Source organism: Mauremys mutica, chromosome 1 (assembly GCF_020497125.1).
Source record: "Mauremys mutica isolate MM-2020 ecotype Southern chromosome 1, ASM2049712v1, whole genome shotgun sequence".
Lineage (NCBI taxonomy): Eukaryota > Metazoa > Chordata > Testudines > Geoemydidae > Mauremys > Mauremys mutica.
Window position 1 is genome coordinate 321,558,378 of NC_059072.1, and position 25,129 is coordinate 321,583,506.

The 25,129-nt window shown below is 46.0% G+C and overlaps 1 protein-coding gene across 2 annotated transcripts in view; it reads right to left on the reverse strand.

Annotated features, from left to right (window-relative positions):
* NUP58 (nucleoporin 58) overlaps positions 1-24,339 on the reverse strand; it is a 61,286-nt gene extending 36,947 nt beyond the window's left edge. Inside the window, exons 1-7 of one of the 2 annotated variants that reach the window (XM_045017349.1) lie at positions 24,178-24,339; positions 20,356-20,495; positions 18,178-18,213; positions 14,111-14,263; positions 11,621-11,755; positions 8,775-8,885; positions 582-606 (exon numbers count right to left, since the gene is read on the reverse strand). In XM_045017349.1, coding sequence (XP_044873284.1) covers positions 582-606; positions 8,775-8,885; positions 11,621-11,755; positions 14,111-14,263; positions 18,178-18,213; positions 20,356-20,495; positions 24,178-24,251 — 674 coding nt within the window. In that variant the 5' untranslated portion in view covers positions 24,252-24,339. Of the gene's footprint in view, positions 1-581; positions 607-8,774; positions 8,886-11,620; positions 11,756-14,110; positions 14,264-18,177; positions 18,214-20,355; positions 20,496-22,234; positions 22,575-24,177 lie in introns of those variants that run through there. The other variant, XM_045017342.1, reaches the window with a different exon arrangement.
* Between the last annotated feature and the right edge of the window lie 790 nt (positions 24,340-25,129).

The following is a 25,129-nucleotide window of genomic DNA, read 5'->3' on the forward strand; positions in this document are numbered from 1 at the left end:
TCACTGAGATACGATGGGTGAGGTAATATCTGATTGGACCAACTTCTTCAGTGTTTTGCAAGAGTTTAGTTTTACAGATGAGTATGATGAGATTTTCCAAAAAACATGTAACGAGTCTGCAAGAGAGTCAGGAACAGAGAGACCACAGGAGTCCTCTCTCTCTGTTCTGAACTCCAGCTACTAAATACAACTTTCTACATGAAGCTAAACTAAGCACATTTAAGGTTACATATGCCTCTAGACAGGGACCATGCCCCCTCTGCATTTGGAAAGCATCTAGCACACCTTTGGTGCTATTACAAACTAATTACTAATAACCAGAAACACTGGATCTGTATTTTGTGGTTTATGGGACAGTGACCCCCTCTCCACCTATTTGAGTCCTACAAAATTTAATCAGAACAGTCAACTCCCATAACGTATTTAACAGTGATAATTGCATCTTCATAGTATATAGGCATTTTTAAAGGCCAAAGAAACAAAATAGGAGAAACATTTTAAAGCTTCACTATTTTCTAAGTGAAAACTTAGAAACTGGAACTTTACTGTAGAACGTAAAGAGGAATACTAAACATACTTACTCTGGTCTTGTTCCTGTTTTATCACCTAGAAGATACAGATAATTTTATATAAGAATTGATACCTTGAACAACTGTCAAGCAAAATAAGCCTTAAGACATTTTTGGGGGAAGGACTGATGACTATCACTCACCTCTGTGCATGTTAGCTTAGGGCATTAGGTCAGCCCCGTTGGAAGAAAATTTAATTGACTCTTCCCCTCCTCCTTCATTACAGGTTTCTATTCCCTGCCCCCTATGTGGGATTAGAATGTGAGATACTGAGCTGATTATGCTGGGAGTTGTGTGTGAAGGACTGGCCTTGGGCTTGTTCTCACTGGCCAGCTAATTGTAAATAGGATACAGGTGTGTAGGATAATTACCCTATGGGTTACAGCTGCAGCTGTGTTGATTTGATTAATCAATTAGCCACCATCTTGTATATAAGAGCATGCTGGGAAATGAATAAAGAAGCATATGCATACACACACACGCTGTCTCTCTCTCTCTCTGCTTGGGCTCTGTTCCTGCTCGAGTGCGATGCAACAAATGGCGGAGAAGCTGCGGGCATTGATGCCGATGGCCTGAGAAAAAGGAGACGTGCCTGAGCTCAGTGTTGCGTGGCTAGGAGCCGCAAGAAAGCCCAATAAGAAAGGAGGCGCACCTGAGCTCAGAGTCGAAGCAGCGGCCGCAGGGCGTCCGAAAAGAGGCGCACCTGAGTTCAGTGTTGCATGGCTAGGAGCCGCAGGAAGTCCCAAAAAGAAAGGAGGCGCACCTGAACTCAGTGGTGAGCGGCAAGCTGCAGGGCGTCTGAAAAGGGAGCCCAGGGAAGAGCGGCTATAAGTCGCAGAGAAGAAGGGCGGCTATAAGTCGCAGAGATAAGCGGCGGCTATAAGTCGCGGAGAAGAAGGGCGGCTATAAGTCGCGAAAGAAGGGCAGAGCAGTTAAAAGGGAGGCTGAGCCCAGGGAAGAGCGGCTATAAGTCGCAGAAAGGGCAGAGCAGTTGCCATGGAAACCGCTGTGGAAGCGGAAGATATGCATCGCGGAGCAGGGCAGGCTGCAGGAGGGAGACCAGGTCTTACCAGTTAATGATGTTGATTTCCAGGACATTGAGTACAGCAAGTGTTGAGATCCTTAAGACTGCCCGGGAGATCATCATGTGGGATTGTTACTTCCCCTACAATTACCAGAGTCCTCTAGACTCCATGCTGTGAAACAAGGAGGAGCTTGGAACTTTGAAATCAAGCTGGAGGTGGGGGTGGAGAAGATCAAGGTCTCTCAGGCAGCTGCAGAACTTTAGTAGGAGTTCTCTTCAAGCATGAACAGCTGCCTTTCCTTCTAAAGAAAACACTATCTCTGTGCCATTGAGTGCATGTTAAAATATATAAGAACTTAGTTTTAATAAGAGAACAGTGTTGCTAAATGGAAAGGTTTTTTGTTTTGTTTTTAAATTTTTAAGACTTGGGAGTTAACTCAGACTGCTTTGCAGCTGCCTTTAAATCAGTATGTGATGTTTTTTATAGAAATTGCCTCACAGATTTTATTCTTATGACACATTCACTACAGAATGTCCAACTTGTTTACTGTCTTTATTTGTGCTTCTCAAGATGTTGTGTTGAAAATTGTGTTAGAGAAGCTATATTGGAGAGTTAAAGCTATAACTGCTTTTTAGTTTTTACAATTCTATCACTTGCTCTAGAAATTTTGTGTTTAGTGTACCATGCAATTATTATTATTAAGAGTTATGTTTTGTGTTTTTTGTTTTGTCTTGTGATGTCTTCTGGCCAGAATTGTTGTTGTTGTTGTTAAGTGATGTGTTTTTAACAGAGAAGGGGGAATACCCCCCCCCATCCTCAGTGTCAGTTTGATCGCCTGACATCTGAGGAATGCTTTGGTAAAACAGAGAGGGGGGAATCCTGTAAAATTCACATCACTTGTTTGTTGTATTTTGTCTTTGTTTGTTTGGTGTTTTTGCGGTTATATGTTAATGATTGCATGGTTATATAGGTTTTAATTTTTGGCTTGTGAACAGATTATTTAGTGGTCGTGTATTGTGATTTTATTTGAAGGCTCTGAGGCAGATCCTCAGCTGGTGTTATTTTACACCAGCTGAGGACCTGCACCTATCTGTTTTAAACATTATTGTTCTTTAGTTTTTCACCATAATATTTATTATGATAATTTAAACTTCTTGGACAAGACTAAGATAGATTGTGGTGTTATGTTATAAGTTGGAAATGTTTTGTGAATGTTTTTTATCCTCTTTTCCTTTCCCTCTTCTTTATTTTGAATAGAGGGGGGAGATGTGGGATTAGAATGTGAGATACTGAGCTGATTATGCTGGGAGTTGTGTGTGAAGGACTGGCCTTGGGCTTGTTCTCACTGGCCAGCTAATTGTAAATAGGATACAGGTGTGTAGGATAATTACCCTATGGGTTACAGCTGCAGCTGTGTTGATTTGATTAATCAATTAGCCACCATCTTGTATATAAGAGCATGCTGGGAAATGAATAAAGAAGCATATGCATACACACACACGCTGTCTCTCTCTCTCTCTGCTTGGGCTCTGTTCCTGCTCGAGTGCGATGCAACACCCCTACCACTTACAGTCTCTCTTATTTAGACAGCATCACTGTGGTGCATGGCACTTTACAGACAAGGATCTCCTGAACAGGAATGATGGTTCGGCAGAGAGGGCACTACCCTGAGACTCTGGAAACTATGGTCCAATGCTTTGCTTCACCAGAGACCTCCTGTGTGACCACAGATGAGTCACGTAGTCTCTCTGTGCCTCAGTTCCTCATGTGTAAAAAGGAGATAATACTTCCCTACTGCACAGTGATGCTGAGAGAATAAACTCATTAATAATTCTGAGGCACTCAGATATTATGGTAATAGGTAATTATACGGCTCTTAAGTGATAGGCCTCCTCCACATTTCCCACTGTACCAGTACACTCCTTTAGCAAAGTCTTCTTTCACAAAACATGCAATACATACCCTTCTGCTGGCTCAAGTAAGACTCACAAGGGTCGATTTTATATGGTTTCTAACCTGCTATTCTACTATTCCAGCCTTTGAAATAGCTACCCTGAACAACTGCTCTTAACTACCCTCTCCCCACAAAAACCAAGGGATTACTCAACTATAATGTGAACACTGAAGAAAATGCATCATCTTTGCTTTAAAACTCTGGGAATAACTAGTTTAGCTAGTGTCTGACATGGGAAGTGGAAGACCAAACCCCCTTAATGTATGCTCATATCAACTTCATAAACATTACTTACTAATTGGCAAAAAGTGTACTGTAAGTACGAAAGTACTTTTTTTAAACTGCTTTTGATATAATATTTTATTAAGGAATTTTAAAAGTATATTACTGTAAGGTATTAGAAAGACAGTAAGAAGATTACAGACTATTTTAATCAACTTTGTAGGAGAGTTACATAAACCCCACATGATTAGAAATGCTTCCATGACTTAAAATTCATTGCAATGAAAGAAAGTTGCTTTCAAACAGGTTCTTTGCATTTGTAACACACACTTATAGTCTAGCTCTATTTCCCCCGCACTCCCAAGTGATCAGAGTACATGTGGACATGTGCGAGTCTGACACAGCCTTTGAGGCAACAGACCTGTAGAGATTCATACTTTAAGACTCAGAGATCCCAAGTTTGATCCTTGCTGCCAACAATCCACTCAGAGGCATTGCATTACACCAAGTTTGCAAGCAAAATATTGCTGCACTGTATTTATGTATAAGAACCTACAAGTTAAAATAGTTGAAAACTTAGTCAAATTTCCACAGCAAGAGAAGTGCAAAGAGTAAATTACTATTTTTCTTTTAGAGAGACAAGGTGGGTGAGGTAATATATTTTATTGGACCAACTTCTGTTGGTGAGAGAGAGAGAAGCTTTTGAGACACACAGAGCTCTTCTTCAGGTCTGGGAAAGGTACTCCCAGCCATAGGCGCCGACTTATATGGGGCTCTGGGGCTTTAGCCCCATGAATAAATCCCAAGCAGGGGCTCTGCCCCACCAATGTTTTTTCTCCCCTGCTTGGAGCGCCCCCCCGCCGCCGCCGCCAGGGCTGCCCAGAGCCCTTTAAATCCCAGCCGCCGCCGGGAATCAGAGGGCTCTGGGCTGCCTGCTGCAGCGGGAAGCCCAGAGCCCCCTGATTCCCGGCGGCGGCTGGGATTTAAAAGGCTCTGGGCTCCCCGCGGTTGCAGGCAGCCCAGAGCCCTTTAAATCCCAGCAGCGGCTGAGATTTAAAAGGCTCTGGGCTCCCCGCGGTTGCAGGCAGCCCAGAGCCCTCTGATTCCCGGCCGCGGCTGGGATTTAAAAGGCTCTGGGCTGCCCGCCGCAGCAGACAGCCCAGAGCCCTCTGATTCCCGGCCGCGGCTGGGATTTAAAAGGCTCTGGGCTGTCTGCAACCGCGGGGAGCCCAGAGCCTTTTAAATCTCAGCCGCTGCTGGGATTTAAAGGGCTCTGGGCTGCCTGCAACCGTGGGGAGCCCAGAGCCTTTTAAATCCCAGCCGCCGCCGGGACTCAGAGGGCTCTGGGCTGTCTGCTGCGGCGGGCAGCCCAGAGCCTTTTAAATCCCAGCCGCGGCCGGGAACCAGAGGGCTCTGGGCTGCCTGCAACCGCGGGGAGCACAGAGCTTTTAAAATCCCAGCCGCGGCTGGGAATCAGAGGGCTCTGGGCTCCCCGCCGCAGCAGGCAGCCCAGAGCCCTCTGATTCCCGGCCGCGGCTGGGATTTAAAGGGCTCTGGGCTGCCTGCAACCACGGGGAGCCCAGAGCCTTTTAAATCCGAGCCGCGGCCGGGAATCAGAGGGCTCTGGGCTCCCCGCCGCGGCGGGCAGCCCAGAGCCCGTTAAATCCCAGCCGCGGCCGGGACTCAGAGGGCTCTGGGCTTCCCGCTGCAGCAGGCAGCCCAGAGCCCTCTGATTCCCGGCCGCGGCTGGGATTTAAAGGGCTCTGGGCTGCCAGCAACCGCGGGGAGCCCACAGCCTATTAAAAACGAGCCCCGGGGGGGAAACAGAGGGCGCTGGGCTCCCCGCCGCGCCCGGCAGCCCCGAGCCTTTTAAATCCCAGCCGCGGCCGGGAATCAGAGGGCTCTGGGCTGCCTGCTGCAGCGGGCAGCGCAGAGCCCTCTGATTCCCGGCTGGGGCTGGGATTTAAAAGGGTCTCAGCTCCCCCCGGTTGCAGGCAGCCCAGAGCCCTTTAAATCCCTGCCGCGGCTGAGTTTTTAAGGGCTGCGGGCTCCCCACGGTTGCAGGCAGCCCAGAGCCCTTTAAATCCCAGCAGCGGCTGAGATTTAAAGGGTTCTGGGCTCCCCGCCGCAGCGGGCAGCCCAGAGCCCTCTGATTCCCGGCCCCGGCTGGGATTTAAAAGGCTCTGGGCTCCCTGCGGTTGCAGGCAGCCCAGAGTCCTCTGACTCCCAGCCGGGGCTGGGATTCAAAGGGCTCTGGGATCCCCGTGGCTGCCAGCAGCCCAGAGCCCTTTGAATCCCAGCCTCTGTCCGCTGATTGCCCCCTCCCCAGACCCCTGCCCCAACTGCCCCCCAGAACCTCCACCCCCTATCTAAGCCCCACTGGTCCTTGTTCCCCAATTACCCCCTCCTGAGACCCCACCCAACTTCCCCCCCCCAGGACCGCACCCCCTACCTGTCCCCTGATAAACCTCTTAGACTCCCATGCCTATCCAATTGCTGCCTGTCCCCTGACTGCCCCTTCGAACCTCTGCCCCATCCAACTCCCCCTGCTCCTTGTCCCTTGACTGCCCCCCGGAACTCCCTACCTCTTCTCCAACCCCCAAACTGCTTACTGTGCCACTCAGACCAGCGTATCTGGCTCCATGCAGCTCCAGACAGTTGCTGCCATGCTCCCCCATGGAGCCCACAGCCCTCTCCCACCCCCAGCACCTGCCTTCCAGATTTGAACACCTCAAAATTCAGGAGTGCTCAAGCTCGGTTTGGGCAGCTTTTACTTCATTTCTCCCAAATCAGTTTCCCCTGCAAGGTGCCAACTGAAGGTGTTGGAGAACAGAGAGATCAGGTGGCCTCCTAATGCCTGGAAAAGAGACAAAGGCCGGAGGAGGGAGTGTCAGTGCCTGTGCGGACTTCTGGGAAGTGCACGGTGTGGAAGGGGATGCTGTGATGCTTTGGAACATCTCCATACAAAGCCAGTCAGGACTCTGGGGGAGCCTCCTCTCTCGGAGCATACTGTCTCCAGGGCAAGAAGCTTACACCTTCCTGGGTCTGACCTCGGAGCATTCAGCATGCCCTTCCACGTCATGCACTTTCCAAAGTGAGTCTGCCCAGGCTGGTCCTGGGGCAACCAGAGGTCGCTGCACCCCAACTCTGCAGTCAGATGTGACTCTCAGCCAGACAGTAAAACAGAAGGTTTATTAGATGACGGGAACACAGTTTAAACAGAGCTTGTTGGTACAGAAAACAGAACCCCTCTGTCAGGTCCATCTTGGGGGGTGGGGAGCCCAGAACCAAGTTCTGGGTCTCTCCCAATTTCCCCAGCCAGCTCCAAACTGACACTCCCTCCTCTGGCCTCTGTGTCTCTTCTGGACAAGGAGGCCACCTGATCTCTTTGTCCCCAACACCTTCAGTTGGCATCTTGCAGGGGAAACTGAGGCACCCACACAGTATTCAGAGAAAATATTAAGAACATTCCCACTTCATCACAACAGATGCAACAAAATATAATACCGTATATTGAAGTAGGCAAGTGCTGCTTCTGACTTTCCACTTTTAATTGACCCTTGTAATCTTGTGGCGCTGACGCTTTGTAGCTTCATTTTATATCGGCTTACAGGGCGGGAGCGGGGGGGCACCACCATTTTGGGCCCCACCAAAAATTATACAAACCTGCCGCCTATGCTCCCAGCGTCACCGCAAAATGCAAGGTGGAAGAGATTGTTTACCGTAAGTAGTTAGCACATATTGTAAGGGAATATTCAAGGTAGCATGGCCTGTTAACACCTCTGCAGTTATAGAATAAAGAGAGGGGGTTAGATGGTTCAGATTGCAGTAATAAACCATAAATCTAGTGTTTCTGTTCAATCTGTGATTTTTAGTGTCTAGCAGCACTTCCTCAGGCTTCCTCATTTCCCCGAGGGTGCTTGACCCCCACTCCACCCCAAGGCCCAACCCCCACTTCACCCCTTCCCCTAAGGCCCCACCCCACCCCTTCTCGTTCCCTTCTCTGCCCTTGCTCCACTCCTTCCCCCCAGTGCCTCCTGCACACCTCTGAACAGCTGATTGTGGTGGACAGGAGGCACAGGGGGGAGGAACTGATTGGCGGGGCCCGACAGTGGGCACTGAGTACCCACTATTTTTTTTTCTTCTGTGAGTTCTCCAGCCCCAAGCACCCATGGAATCAGTGCCTATGTCTAGCAGAGTAATGAATTTAAGCTCTCCATCTCATCTTTTGAATGGTTCCTTGCAACAGTGTTTCCCAAACTTGGGACACCGCTTGTGTAGGGAAAGCCCCTGGCAGGCCAGGCCGGTGTGTTTACCTGCCGCGCCCGCAGGTCCGGCTGATCGCAGCTCCCACTGGCTGTGGTTCGCTATTCCATGCCAATGGGGGCTGCTGGAAGCAATGGCCAGTACGTCCCTTGGCCTGTGTCACTTCCAGCAGCTCCTATTGGCCTGGAGCAGTGAATGGCGGTCAGTGGGAGCCGTGATCGGCTGGACCTGAGGACGCGGCAGGTAAACAAACCGGCCCGGCCTGCCAGGGGCTTTCCCTACACAAGTGGCATCCCAAGTTCGAGAAATACTGCCTTACAACATGTACTAACTACATATACTAAACAATCTCTTCCACCATGCAGTTTGCTGTGATGCTGGGAGTACCTTTCCCAGACCTCAAGAAGAGCTCTGTCTCTCTCACGAATAGAAGATGATCCTATAAAACATACTACCTCACTCACCGTGTCTCTTTAATGTCCTGAGACCAACACAGCTACAACTAAACTGCATAATTTCTTTTTTAGCTTTATCAATCTTAAAACCACCCTTGATTAATAAAGATATTTTTTAAATACTTTATTTTTACAGTGTCCATTAAGAGTTAGAAAAACCAAGCCATCAATGCCTCCTCACTTACATCTTTCAACTAAGTGCTTTCAAACAGAATTTTTATAGCAGGTATTTTCCAAGGTTTCATAAAAATTACAGAAAAACAATATTGCATCAACAACTTACTCTTTTTATCTGAAGAACTACTAAAATCTATGCCACCAAGACCTTCATTAACAGTAGTTGAAGGAGCAGAAGTCGTCCCCAGAGTCAAACTCAGAGCATTCTGTCCGAGTCCTACAAATAACCCAAAAAGTATTTCAGTAACACATAATTTAGTGTTTTAGCTTCAATATATTGTGATTAGATTTATGTATGTCATCTTGTTTTCAGGATTTGTTTAGCTATACTTGGGTCAGGAAGTTCAGTGAAAATAACGTAAAGAGAAGAAAAACAATTTCTTCTATGTTCTAAATATCTAATTTTAACATCTTTACCTGCCTCATCACTGCATAGTGTCATGTTGCCTCACTCAGGATTAATACACTATTTTTCAACATTACTTCCACACACTGAAAGGAGTGTGCAATATCCACTTAATTGCATTTTATATGCAAAATAGCAAGCAGCCAGCACTGAAAATTTGAGCCATTAGTTTTTCGTATGGCCAGTGGCCAACAGACAGCAATTGACCAGAGTTTACAAAAAGATCTTGTTAGTTTCACAGAGGCCTTCTCCAGGACTCTGAGAAGCAGTGTACAAAATTCTTATAAATGTCACTTAGCAACTAGCCACTTCCTACAGCTGAATAGGATTATTATTTTGGGGGAGTGTGAACAGGAAGGTGACAGAATCTCTCATCACCTTTTCTAGAAGTTTTTAAGGAAAGTAACGATTTGAGGCATTTCTCCAAGTAGCTAGGAAAGGGTATGAAGAGATCTCACCTTCCCACATCAGCCAAAGGGAGAAAGTAAAGCTCTCCATTCCATACAGCAACTACACTAAGTGTTTCAGAATAGAGAAAATGAATTCCTGTATTTTTACAACCCCTGCACACTGGAGGCCCAAGCCTGACTAAAGTCACAGGGCACTACTGCAATATAATAAAAAGAGGAAAAATACCATATTTATTAGACAACTACGGCCAATATGAAAGATTGGAGTGCTCCTCACTCCACCCCACATTGGATCCAGGAACAGCACCCTCCCTTTTAACAGCAGAGGATAGAGGGATATATACTACGTTTTTCTCCAAGCTGTTGTCCCTGGACATCGGGGCTGGAGGGGGTCCCGATCTAACAAAGGGGATTTAAAGTTCCACTACTGTAGCTCAAAGGTTTTCTAAATTCACTCACAAAAATCACTGCTAAAACAAAGGAACCAGTGACTATTTTATACTAAGAGTTCTCAAAGCATTTCATAGTGCAAACCACATATTAATGAAGAGATTATTTTATAGAACACCTCCCCTTCCATTTATGATCACATAACACTCTTATGGCAGCTATGGTAACTACTTCATGGAATACTTCTGAGGGAATTCTGCGCCAAAAGAATTCTGCACATATTTTAAAACCCTGCAAAACTCTGCACATTTTGTCAATAAATAAATGTGGAGGCTCCAGCATGGCAGTAGGGAGCACAAGACACTGACTGCACAGAGGTGGGAGATAATCCTGCCCCCTCCCCCACCCGGAACATGGACTTTGTGGTAAAGCTGCACCCAACCCTGACACAGTGCAAGAACCAGGCCTGCTCCTCTGTGCCAAGCACACTAGATGTAGGCAGGCAAGCTTATCCCAGCAGGATCCAAGTATGGAGGGGCTTAGTGTGAGGAGATCAAGGTGTTTGATGATAGGGTTCTGTGTGGGGCAATCTGGGTGTGGGTGGCATGATGGGGGGGTCTGGGTGCGGATCTGGATGAACTGGGGTGCAGACACAATGGGACTCTGCAGGGGAGTCCAGGTGAAGGTGGTTGGGGCTTGGGGGGAGTGTGTGTGGGGGGGTATCTTGGTGTGAAATCCTCAGCAGGGGGGGTCCAGGTGCTGGCTTGGTGGGATTCAGTGGAGCAGGGATCTAAGTGCAGGGGGCTAGTTAGGGTCGCCTAGGTGCAGATGGAGTGAGGATTAGAGTGTGGAGAGTGGTCTCAGTGCAGAGGTGGAGTCCAGATGCAGAGAGATGGGGCTTGGCAAGGGGGGTCTGGGTGCAAAGGGACTCTGGATGCAAAGAGTAAGGCTCATTAGGGTGTAGGTTTGGTTCGGGGGGGGGAATCAGTGGCACGGGGGTCTGGGTGCAGGTGGTGAGGCTTGGTGGGGTGATCTGGGTATGAGGTGGGTCCGGATACACAGGGGTTGGTCAGATGGGGGAGCAGTTTCCCTCCCACTGCCCCATGGCTGAGGAGCGATGGAGGAAGGAAGTGGGGGGGATTATGTGGAGCTTCCTGCAGTCAGTGAGTTTTCTGCGGGTGGGTCTGACCTAGCTCTTGCTGCTCCTTGCAGAGGAAGAGAAAGTTCTGTCCTCCTCAGCCCAGCCAGGATGAGCAGCTTAGCCTGGCACAGGGTAGGAGCCCCTGGCTGGAGCACCCCAGCTCTCCAGTGATTTACCTCTCTGCTGGCTGCTCCGGGCATCCAAAACAATACACCTGTGCTGCTGGGGAGTAGCGCATGACCGCTCTTGTGGCTTCCCTTTGCTTCCCCAGCAGAAAGTCATTTCTCTGCGGGGAAGCAAAGAAATCTGTGGGGGACATGAATTCCCCATGCATGCATTGTTGCAGAAGTCCCCCAGGAGTAATGGAAAAATACTTACATTCTTGCAGAAAGCTGCCAAAATTAAATTAATTTAAGGCAGAAGAAGTAGAATATTTAGAAGGTAATTGTATTGTCTGGTATTTTATGACTTGCTAAAACCAGTAACATTCAGGGAAAATGCAAAAGTTTCAGAGGGAATTATTTAAGTTTTACAGTAGCCACATGCTGTTACTTGTGTTTCAGCACTGCGAAATAGAAGTGGGAAAAGAATAAAACTATTTTTACCTGTTGCTGCTGTGGTTGCATTCTGGAAGAGTGTACCTCCCAAACCAGCTAAGGCTCCTCCCAGTGAAAGGCCTGTGGATGCACTTGTAGTTGGGGCAGCTGTCCCACCCAAATTTAATGTAAAGCCAGTAGAACCTGAAATTAAAAGGAAGAATGAAACCATCCTTAATACACAGACTATACAGTCTGCAGACAGCCTAAAATAATTACTCACAGGTGTGAACTGCCTCATTCATCATAAAGGAGAGTTAACACTGAATGAAATCTGCAGCAATAAACTAAATTTAATATCATCACTAGGACCCTACCAATTTCATGGACATGTCACAGACCGTGAAATCAGCCCATGAAATCTGATCTCCCCTGATGCTGAGAGCCTGGAGCTCCTAGCTGCTAGTCCAGCCACGCTGGGGAGGGGCAGGAGTTGTCCTTCCCCTGCATGGCTGCTCTTGGTGGGGAGATCAGAGCTACCTCCAGAATCAGCACAGAAATGAGGGTGGTTCACCCTCACTTCTGCGCTGCAGCAGCTTCGGGCTTCTGTTCCCCTCCCACCCTCACAGCTCCTGCTGCAGCTCTGAGCGCAGAGCTCTTGGTTTCCTCCCCCAGTATCTCCTGCCATGCTGGGGGCTTCTGCTCCTGGCAGCTGCAGCTGGAGTAGACTGGGCTCGTCACCCCCCCCCCCCACCCCCACCCCCCCGGTCCAGTCAGGGATTGGGGCAGCCCCGCAGCCAAAGCTTTGGGCTTCTGCTCCCTGTCGCTCCAGCCAGGTCAGCCCGGAATCAGGAATTTTGCCCTTCCTCCCAATCGGCTCCTAGCTTCCTCCTGCAGCAGCTCTGGCCGGGGCTGTGGGCTTCCGCGCCTGCCAGCTGCAGCTAAGGCAGCCCATGCTTGGGTCTTCCACCCTCCCCCTGCCAGGTCAGCCCGGGCTCAAGGCTTCCGCAGCCCCCACCCCACTCCAGCCAGGGCTTGGGGCTTCTACCCTCCCCAGCAGATGCAGCGCCCCTGCTGCTCCCGCCCAGTCTCAGGGCAGCCCAGACTCAGGGCTTCGGCCCCCCCAGCCATGGTTTGGGGCAGTCAGGACTCAAGGCTGCCCGTGCTTGAGGCTTCCACCCTGGGGCTGGGCACCCATTTTTCCAGGGGACCCCGGCCTTAATCTGTCCTGGACTAGCAGCTAGGAGCCCCCGGCTGGGGCATTCCTAGCAGTATGGGGGAGATCCTACCCACCCCCCACTCCTGGAACCTCCTCTAACTGCAGGAAGCTCTGAGGCTGCTGCCTAGTCAGCACAGAAGTGACGGTGGCAATCTTGGGACGGCCAGCCCCACCCCCTCCAAACAACTCTGCAAACCCTCCCATGATCCCATTTTGGGTTGGGACCCCCACTATTACAACAGTGTGAACTTCCAGATGTAAACATCTGAAATTGTGAAACTGACCAATTAAAAAACCCGCTGGCCGTGAAATGGACCGTGAATTTGGTAGGGCCCTAATCATCACCGACAGGGGGCAACTGTACTGACTGTAATATTCATTTTAAAATGTAATTCAATCAAAACATCTTTATTCAAGTTTATCTGAAGCTATCAAAATTTTTTAAGAATTTCCAGTAGAATGCTGCAGAATCTGACGCAATTTAGGTACTTGTTGCTGCAAACTAAGTGGAATCTTGCTCTTAGTTCTGCATGTAGGTGAAGATGACTAGATCCAGCTGAACATCAAAGTATCTCACATAGTAGAGGCTAAAAACAACGGCTAATTGTGACTTTAAAGCTTCTACTTGAATGGATGATTTGAGTTTTTGGAGCATGCAGAGAATAAGAGGTGAAATATTGTAGCATCTTGACAAACGAGAATGTGGGAAAGTGTGGTGAACAGCTTTGGTGTACACACATACGGTTAGCTGATGTAGCTGGCTTTTCAATGAACACTTGATTATGGAAAATATGGTTGTGTAAACTGCATATATGGAGAAGGTGCCAACTGCATATTAGTATGTTAAGCATGGGACATCTTACCGTAGGTACATATTCTCCATCATGGTTTAACAGTACCAAAACCATTTGTCTCATTGACAGTAGACATTAACCATTTTCAAGATTATGATGCCCTTTCTACACTTGGGAGATCATTTTTAAAAACGATTTCCCACCACTGCCAACACAATTGAGCTCCACTGGTATTGGCAACATTAGAAACTCTGGTGTAGATGAGACATCACCTATAACTACCAGATGATGTGGTGCTTAAAAGAAACTCTGAGCATTTAAACAACGATAGTACCTGCTGACCCATCTATGCTAGGATTCCTAATATAAACACCAGTAAACCTCAACCAGTCACTTAAATTCTGTGTTTCAGATTAGTCCCATGTAAAAGGCAAGCAATGACAATATGAATAGTAAGGATGCTCATCTATTTCAGAGTGCTTGTAAAGTACTTTGATATGTCTGAATGCAAAATGCAGCACGGAGTGCAAAATAGTATTTCCTTACCTACTGCAGGAGTTGATGTAAGAGCAGAAGAAAGTGAGAGGCCACTTGCTGAGGTAGATGTAATAGGCAAAGCAAATGGTGTGGCCGATCCTGCAGGTTTGTTGAACCCTAAACTAAAACCTGTGGTAGAGGCTGATGTAGCGGCAGGAGCTCCTACAACAATGAACATCATTCTTAAGACATTTTGTTGAGGCATAAATGTTTAAGTTAACATTTTTGTCACCAGGTGTCGTGCATTCTAAATACCAAAATTTTAAAGTAAACTTATGACCTTCAAAATGAATTTTACCAAGTAAATGCCATGACAAGGACCTTGAAGGAATCCCACATAACCCCACATTTTGGTTTGGTTTGGTTCCTTTCTACACAAGGAAGACAATAAGATTATGTATAAAAGCTTATCACAGCATTTCCTCTCTTCAAATAGGAAGGTCCACAGATCTTACAATGGGTCTTGTTTATTTGTATCTGTTAAGTCAAAACTGAGACCTGAACATCTGTCAGAGGTATAATGAAAATTGTGTCCTTCTAATTTAAATTGAGAGTTAAACATTATTAATTTATCTCTGAGTAGTGATCCTTCTACTAAATCAGGATCGTTTGGATCTGTGGTCATTACTACTTGAAGAAAGGAAGTTTTACTGTTCTTCATAAAAGGAAGGCGCTCAGAATCCCACAATGGTAATCCATCAGCATATAGCTATGAAGAGAAATTAACCTAACATATAAGCAAACTCAAATATGCACCCAGATTGTTTTGATTTACTGACAGATTTATTATATCCTGCAACATTATAATCCCAAATACAGCACTGAATGAGACTTGCATATCAGCTTTGAAGTATTTTGATACAGAATACAGGGAGGGACAGGAATCCACACAAAAAACTGCTACACCTGTTCAAGTGTGCTCAGCATAGAGAAGGTAAATTCTTTGACTTGTATTTGTTGTCCCTTACAGTTAGAATACAGTAGACCCTTGCTAGAATGCCCTTCGCAATAGTGAAACTTGGGCTATAATGAATGTGGTTGCTGGATCCCACCTCTGGCCCCAAAGCTGCTGGAGGAACACTGTCAGCTCCTGCAGCAGCCCCAGGGCCGAAGGAGTCCTCTGCCCCAGCCACAGCTGGAGAATCTCTTCCTCTCCCCTGCCCTCCCATCACTAGAACAAATCACTGGATTTACCAAAAAATGGCTTGGCTCCCCAGGGCATTGTTACAGTGAGGGTGTGCTGTCTAGACCTTTTACTGCTGCACAGACATCAGGATGTAAAAATCCATACAGAATGGAAAGGAGTACCATAGCTTTTCCATCAGTCATGTAGATTGTAGGTGTGATTGTAGTAGAGTAACATGTGGAGCAGACTTTAAGGACGAATGTCAAGATCATGCAAAAAAATATATAATTATAAAGGACGGGTGCTGTGTTTTTTTTTATTGACAGAGCTCCCAAATCCAATATTTGCTTGGCTGCAAGAATGACTTGGTAAGAAGGTCCACCAAGTGTTCAAAGCGTGGTCATGTGCAGGGCATACAGCACCAGGTTAGAGTTCTGTTGAAGTTTATGAGAAGCTGATTGAAGAAATTTTAGTATATAGATGGAGAGATTCTTCCCACTGGACACCCCCTACATGGGATACATTTAATGTGTGCTTTAACTTGGGCACCTTTAAACTCATAGTGAAACAGTCCTGATGGAACTCTAGTAGATTCTCTATTTTTGTCAAACTTGGTGTAACTACTTACTGAACACCAGCTTTTAGGTTTTAGTCAGATTATGGAGCACACTAAGTTAGTCAACTTATTTGGAAGTTATAAGCATAGAGATTTTCTGCCCAAATATAATTCCTTCAGTTGCTTCCTTTCAAATGCTAGGAAGAAAGCTTTATTAGGTAACATGATGGGACCATATGTATATAGGTCCTTTCTGAAAGGCAGAAACATTTGTGGTTCTGTTTAGGTTCTTATAGTGGGTACACCTCATTGTCATACCAGGTTTTAGTGTCATGTTATTAGGTCTGACAATCATACTCTCTGCAGCCAGTATGATGCCACCAGAATCATTACAGCCCTCTCCTTAATTCTGAGTTGTTTTGGATAGAAACAGTAATGGTGAGAAGGTCTTTTGGCCAGGACTAAGAAAGCTAAACTTGGTAACTGGAAGGTAACTGCCAGTTTGCTCAATGAAATGAGTGACTATTTCTCCGTACAGGAGAGGACACCACTTCCAAACATGTATTCTAGGGGTCATGCAGTCTGTTCTGGGGGTGATTTTCCCTTGATTTGTTCTATCTTCCTCTATTACACTAGGCCTCTTTCATTGAACTTGTTCACAGAACAGCATAAAAACAGTCTGATGCTATAATATGACTGTATCCCCTTTTATGCTGCTTTGAATGGTGGTATAGCTTACTTTAATTTCACCTAGAACTCAGCTGCTGCTTTGGGCGAGGAGCTATTTTGCTTTGCTATCTGATTTTCAGGAACAGGTACACTGACACCTGCATTTCTTGCCATAACCATGACTGAGAAATATGAAATATTTAAAGAAGCATCAGAGAAACAATGAAGGTAGAAATATCTTCCGAAGGCTCCTTCCCAGCTCAACACTTTTTGTCCGTCCATCAAAAGGAGTTAGAGAACAAGTCTGTTCATGCCAGGTTCACTCAAGCGAAGGGTAGGCAGCAAAGTTCTTTTTTAACAACAAATCCAGTTGTCTTTCTATTGGAGACTCCATGGGGATCTGAACCTACAAACTTTGAATCCAACATAATTTCACCTGTTTCCTTTCCCACCCTTTGTCTAACTTGTCTATTTAGACTGTTAGATCTTTGGGGCAGAAAATATACTGTGCCCAGAACAATGGGCCCCAACCTAACCAGAATGATAATATTTGTTATCAGTTTACCAATGCAAGTTCATCACCAAAGACAGTAATATCACTTGAGGTGAACAAGCTAACACACTTCAGTCATACTGAACGGAAGGCCAAAAGACAGCTTTCCACAACCAAATGGATCTTGACACTGTGAATGAAGAAACACTGAACGAGACAGTGCTCTCTTTGTGCATGACCCACAGAGGTAATGTGCATTCACATAAACATTATACAATAAGTGGTTTATCCACGCAGGAAGTCAACAATTTTAGGTCTTGAAAGGGTTCTGTACTCCCTCAACTGTGTAGAGGCAGCAGTTCTGATGGAGAACACCAGAGTGGATATTGCCATATCTAAGGTTGATAGATGTACAATAAACTTTGGTGCGGGAAGGAACCATCACTAAAAGTATATCTGTGAAGAAACATGAACGTTTCCCTGAAGAGCCTCAATTTGAAAAATATACATCTATATATACACACACATATACACGTGTGTGTGTGTGTGTGTCTCAAACAGCACTGACATGGTTCCTAAAGCTCAGCAGGCCCCAGAAATGTAAGGGTGAGCAAATGTCAACTAGACAGAGCACCCACGTTCTTCAGTTCAGTGCACTTTGGTCCAAAACAACACATATAGCCCACGGCCTCATTAGTCTCAGCCAACAGTATATCAATCCTTTGAAACCAGTTTAAGCAAATTGCCATAAAAAGAGCCAAAAGTTTCCTCATAACCATGTGTACCTGACCTCCCATCAGTGGCAGCATTAAACCCGTGGCAACTACAATAATTCCTTACATGGAGAAATATTAATATACTTTTAGCTTTAATATGAGGAGAACCCATGCCATGCGGCTACCAGGTCTCTGCCTCGGCAAGAACTCACAGTACGAGAACAATTGGTCTAGAGCAGTAGTTCTCAAAAACTTTTGTACTGGTGACCTCTTTCACATAGCAAGCCTCTGAGTGCGAACCCCTTACAAACTAAAAATGCTTTTTTATATATTTAACACCAGTATAAATGCTGGAGGCAAAGCAGACTTTGGGGTGGAGGCTAACAGCTTGTGATCCCCATTTGTAATAAACTCACGACTCCCTGAGGGGTCCCAATCCCCAGTTTGAGAACCCCTGGCCTAGAGCATATTTGTTTGTCTCCAAATACTAATAGCTTCTAAATATGTGGCTCTTACCCAGTGTTAATCCTGTAGCAATAGTTGTAGCTGTTCCTGCCAAGAAAAACAAAATAAAAATCCATAATCAACTTTATATCATATTTTACCAAGCTTCAGACACACAATTTAGTAGTTGTTTGTTAGTACCAGTAAAATACTGAATTATATTGTGTTGCAGTCTCCACAATGACACAAGATACACTGCTACCTCGATATAACGCCACCCGATATAACACAAATTTGGATATAACGCAGTAAAGCAGTAGTCCGGGGGGGAGGGCTGCGCACTCTGGTGGGTCAAAGCAAGTTCAATATAACACGGTTTCACCTATAGCGCGTTAAGATTTTTTGGCTCCCAAGGACAGCGTTATATCGAGGTAGAGGTGTATATTGGAATAAGTTTTATAAAGTGTTTTTGGACATAAAAGATTTACTCTAGTTTAGAATCTTAAACACAAAATATGAATAGGTTTCAAGTAAGTATTAGCAATACAAACCCTCCTGGGAAAGCACAATTAACTTGTCAACAATGTACAGAACTCATTTGTGTTGAAGAGCCATTGGTAAATAGTGACTATGCAATTAAAATGCCAGTTAAGCAGTACACTACAATTTAAATGAAATTAAAGCCACTAAAAACACCAGAGTTTTTAAATGGTTGAACTCCAGATTTACATGCTGTCAGGAATGCCAACATGCACAACAGTGTGGTTTTGCATTATAGTGGAAAGGATTACAGAGTCCATGGTCTACTCAGAATATTGGGTCTCAAATTAGTTTCTTCCCTTAGAAATTTAAAATCATAATTGATCACTCATTACTGAGTTATGCAATTTCAGCCTCTAAGAAACTTACTTCTAATTCAATTAGAGGACAATAACGGGGGAGAAGGCGGAGGGATAGCTCAGTGGTCTGAGCATTGGACTGCTAAATCCAGGGTTGTGAGTTCAAGCCTTGAGGGGGCTATTTAGGGATCTGGGGCAAAAATCTGTCTGGGGATAGGCCCTGCTTTGAGCAGGGGGTTGGATTAGATGATCTCCTGAGGTCCCTTCCAACCCTGATAGTCTATGATTCTAACGGATCACTCAAACAGGGAGGCAAGCTAAGGGGATAATGAAACTCATATCAAAGAACTGGAAGGGACCTCAAGAGGTCATCTAGTCCAGTCCCCTGCACTCCTGGCAGGACTAAATATTATCTACATTCCTGACAGGTGTTTGTCTAACCTGCTCTTAAAAATCTCCAATGACAGAGATTCTACAATCTCCCCAGGCAATTTATTTATAATATCCAATGATGTAACAATTTAACAAATATTCCCTGTAAAAGGTAACTTTAGACAATCCCATTAGAGTGTATGAAAGAGACAGCATTCTCAAAAACCAACAGAGCCAGTACACAATTAACTAATATTAGCTATTGTGCATGTGCGATTTTAAAATGGTACAAGTTTTCTTCTGTACTCCTGTTAAATAACCCACTGAATGGTTTGCACAAGACTGAAGAAAAGGTCTCTGTTAGCCTGAGAAAGTATACACAACTGCCCAAACTTAGAAAGGAAGTTTTGGCCAAATTATTATTGCTAATATGAAGCTCTTACAAGAACTATAGCATTGTAAATGACAACATAATAGAAAATTAATGTGTTTATGGCATCTTAGCAATGATTTTCTGAATATCCTTAAAGACAAAGTACAGTACAACCTTAAACCCACACTGCACTGAACCCCCATATTGTATTCAACTGCAAGCTATAATCCACACAAAATTTTGGTGGCCTCTCCCTCCAGGAAATATACAGACAAATCCACATTTTAGGGAAGTCTTGTTGGAATGGCCAAAGCCTCCGTAAAAATCAGTGTTTCATAGTATAAAATTCCAACTCCTATACAAAATTCATATACAGGACCAGATAAAAATTTCAGATAGCAAGTACATTCATCTATTAAAGGTTCAGTTATCAGGGTTTTTTGTAATAGTAATGCTGTAATGCATTATTAAGATCTTATTTTTAAAAAAGATAACTACAGCTATATACAATGTTAGCAAATCTGTTAAAAACATTCCAGCACAACTTTGTGGTGCATTAGTTTTCCTTTTTGTGTTTGTTCATTTACTAATTAATGAAACACACAGATTATGCAAAAGCCCAAATTTCTGCTACATTAAAGGAATAAATGCACATGCATTTCCTACCTGTATTAGTACCTCCTAGAGCAAGCCCAGTGGTAGATTTTGAACCAAACAGTCCACTTCCAAAACCCACTGATGGAGCTGATGTAGTTGCTGCAGCAGTCGAGGAGCCCAAGGTTCCAAAATTAAGACCTCCGGTTGAGCTATTACAAGACAAAACTGACTATTAGCATCAATTATTTTGCAAACTAACCCATTTCATACGTCCATATTTGCAATTATTTCATCCCTGTTCCTCCCCAAGCACAGCCAACAGGTCTCAGCCATTAAGACACTAAGCTCTCTTTAAAAGTAAGTTCCAAAGTAATTGGTTTGTCAAGATATAGCTATCAAACTTTACTGCCAATAACCAAACCATCACAAAGATGAATTTACTTTCAGTTTATCACTCATGGATTCTTAAACTCTAAAAACCTCACTTCCAAATTAAGCCTCCATTTTTGCAAGTCCAATTCTGAAGCAAATTGTGCCCCTAATTCCTTCATGTTTTTTTCCTGACAATTTACTCCACATCACCACTTGTGGGCATATTCACTGAGTCATCAAAGCTCAGTTTATAAATCAGGCCCTAATAAGCATGACAAAATAATACAGGTTTTTGGTATTTACATTTTAGAAAGTGTATTGTGAGGAGCAAAAAATCCTTAATGTAAAACAATAAGTTGCAGTAGATGTAAAAAGCAGCAATAAGCAGAGGGTATTGCAGTACATCATTAATGGTATATAATGTGTTACATCTTCAACATACTAGTTAGGACATTAATATGCCTAAATTGTGTGAGACACCAAAGAAACTGTAAGGCAGTAGCACTGTTGGGTTCTCCAATGGGATTTTCACAGTAATCCTTAGCAAAAGGGAAGGCCGTCACATACTGTGGAAAAGTGTACAAGTGCAGATACAGTCAAATGAAATTTGACTGCCATGTTCTCACTGAATCCTTAGCTACACTAAATTGGTTTGTAATCAGATTTCTGTACCAGTCCAGCTCCACCTGCATTCCCAGCAATATAAACCGTAATATTCTCTAACCTGCAGGGGCTGGAGCTGCACCAGTTCCTAAACAAAATTGTTTACACCTTTCCATATTAAGCCCCTCCTTTCTACTGCATGTGGCACATGTGGAGACCAATGGGACAATAATTCAACTCTCCTTAGAAACGTGCATTTTTTATTTTCACTCTGGATGAACACAGAATTCAGATCTTGGATTTTAAACGCCAAGCCTGGGGACGACGACGGGAGGGAGAGGGGGGACTTGTTAATTGCAGTAACAGGGTACACAGCAGAGCGGAAAGGGGATTTCCAGAATACAAATACTGATTCCCTCTTTCCCTTTGGAGCATACGGCTGGACGGGGCATGGCCCCACAAAACAGCACGTCGCCCCCCGCCCCCAAATGCGGCACCACACTTGCATTGGCGGACGCCGCTTTCGATGAAGCCCGTTAGTCGCTCTTGCGCAAGCGGAGCCTGACGGCGACTGGGCAGAAAGGGGCGTTTCGCCAGCCCCTCAAAGCCCCGAGCGACGGGCCTGTCCCCTCCGGAGCGCTCTGCCGCCGCTGCAGAAGAAGCGGGCGGAGAAACCCCGCCAGGCCCCCGAGTCACACACACGCGCCGGCCCCACGACTCCCAGCCAGGGACGGGGACACCCCGCCCGGGGCAGCGCGGCGCTGGCGGCCGGGAGAGGAGGCACGTGAAGCGCAGAGAAGGGCCGGGCCCGGGCGCTCCCGGGGCCCGGCTCCGCCTGCGGGGAAGCGGGGTCAGGCTCAGAGACGTGGGGCCGCAGCAGGCAGGGCCCGATCGGGCGCTCGCCGCCCCAACGCGGGGCGGGACGGACCCATCCCGGGCCGGAGCAGGGAGCGGGCGGGCGGGCCGCGGTTACCTCGGCTGGACGGCTCCGAAGGAGAAGCCTCCCCCGCCGCCGCCTCCCGCCCCAGCAGCGGCGGCGGCGGCGGCGCCCAGCGTGCCGGCCCCGAAGGAGAATCCCGCAGACATGGCGGCGGCCTGTGTCTCCTCAGCGCCGCATCGCTCCCGGGCGCCAACTTCAAACCGGGGGAGCAGGCGCGGCGGGTGACTCCCCGTCCCCACACGCAGCAGCGCGGCGAGAATGGCCCCCTCCCCCCGCCGCAATGCACCCAGGGATAGTGGGGGAGCCGGCTGCGCGCGGACTTTACTTAAAGGGACAGTAACGCCGGGAGGCAGGCAGCTGAGCCCTTCGCTCCGGGCGGCCGGGGCTCTGCTCCCCGGGTCACCGCGCGGGCGGGGCGCCTAGGCCCGAGCGCGCCCCGCCCGCCCCGGCACGTGGCCGGGCGTGAAATTCCCGCGGGATCCTGCGCTGAGGTAACAGTGCGGGCCGGGGGTCGCCGCGCCCCCTGCCGTAGATTTTGCAGCATCCCGGTGTGATGTCACCCCCGTCTCCTGATTTGCCCCTGGGGTTCTGACAAGCACGATGCCAAAATCAGGGCACTGCTGCGACAATGTCCCACCCAGCATGTAACTGTCACCTTGGTTTCTTCTGTCCCCTGTTTCTGACACCTTTATACCACTGATAACAGCAGTGTTGCCATCCTGCCCTGCGACACAGACTAGGGTGGCCAGACAGCAAATGTGAAAAATGGGGATGGGGATGAGGGGTAATAGGAGCAGGAGCAGGAGCGCCGGCAGCCTTTTTGGCACCCTATGCGACAGAAGGTCCCGCCCCCGAAATACCGATGATGACCACGGCGGCTGAACATCCGGCCACGGCGGTTGCCGCCTCCCAAATGTTAGCGCCCTAGGCAACCGCCTAGGTCTCCTAATGGGTTGCGCTGGCCCTGAATAGGAGCCTATATAAGAAAAAGATCCCCAAATCAGGACTGTCCCTATAAAATCGGGACATCTGGTCACCCTAACACATACTGAGGCGACAAGTCTCTGTCCTCCGCACAAGCTCAATTTTAAGCATGTGAGTAGTTCTATTGAAATCAGTTGGACTAGTCCCGAATTTAAAATTACGCACATGCATAAGTGTTTGTAGGATTGGGGTGTTGGCCTAAACCACTCGGTGGAAAGTATAAAAAGTTATTCATAATCTTGCAGTCCATGAAAAAATCTACATATGAAAATTAATCTTACTGCAAACTTTGAAATGTTAAAAAAGTTATTTATTTATTACTTTGAGTTACAATGGGAGTGAAAATCTGCATTAGATTGCAGCCTCAACAATCACTCCAATCTTGTAAACACAGAGATGCATACTTCCATGATGGTATCCATTTTTCTATAATACACAGACATGGAGTTCCAAATAAACATATGTACATATCTTAGTTTATGATCATGTATAGCTATAGGTCCATAATACAAAGTATTGCAACAATTAAACATTGAAAAAAGTACTGTGTAATCAACAAGCATGTGCCCTTTAAAAAAAGAAAGAAAGGACATTCTGTGCAAAAAAATATATTAATACAATGTTAGGGCTGAGATTCTATATGCATATAAGGCAGAGGCCAGAAGGTTACTGTATACCTGTGGAAAGGGGCCTTAAATATGCCTCAAGCAAGCAACTGAAGATTCCCTGTCTGCTGCATAGTCTTTACTGAAAAGCAGAGCGTACTAGATAGTTGCACTGGATGGTTGTGTTTTGGAAGATAGACTCCTCTTTTACACAGATGCTGTCCAACATCTAAGCTCAACAGAGTTTTCTTCCTGGCCTGTAGGGACCCACCATTAGGGCAGCTAACAGAAGAGGCCTGAACAAGACTGGTCAATGACACAAGAAGGCAAAATGCCATTGCCTGTTAGGTTCTTGATGACAATGGAGTTTGAAGTAATGTTTCTTACCTACTTGTGGAATCAGTCTGAGGGACACCCTTGCAACATAGCCCCAGACAAAAGAGATCGTTCTTTCTTGACATGGCAGTGACTGTGACCTAGTCTCCTGCATAAGTAGTGCAGATGCAGTTTTTATCTGCCTGGATTTTGACCAGGCCAACTGTTTTTTAAAGGTTCTGTGTTGTCCCTTTAGCTTTTTAACCTTTACCCCTTTTTTCCTAGTTTGGTCTAGATGACATCGAAATGATGATGCCTCTGAGCATTTCCATTGTTTGAAATTCACTTCTTGACTTGCCAACTGAATCATGATGTCACAAATGTTGCATTTGTACTTACCAGTCAGTAAGCAGTATATCAGCACAAAACCCAAACATCAGGGAAGCTTCATGTTAAAGTTCTAGCTATGCTGTGATTGACTCTGTGCTAGCAATTCCCAGACTTGGACAGACATGACTGTAATCTAGAACAGTTTTCATGACCAGTGTGGACATATATATATATATATATATATATATAAAATTACTGTATTCTGTAGACCACCAACATAGGCACCCCAAGTAGTCTGTAGTATAATTTTATAAAGATGGTCCTCAGAGGGAAAATCCCAGTGCACACTCATCAGAAAAATTGCACAGAAGCAAAACTTACCGTGTTCAAGTCAGGGGAGCTGGACAATCTCCATCCCAGAATATGGAAAGAGCTGGCACATGAAACTGCAAGTCCAGTAGTAATGATTTTAAATAAATCTGTCAAATCAGGGATGGTACTGTATGACTGGAGAATAGCAAACATTGTACCCATATTTTAAAAGGGTAAGATTGATCCAGGCCACTACTGATGCATCAGTCTGACCTCAATGCAAGACATTTGAACAAATTTTGAAAGAAAGAATAATAAAAAACATGGAGGTAAATGGAATAAATTGAAACTTGGGTTTACTGAAGGTAGATTGTGCCGGACT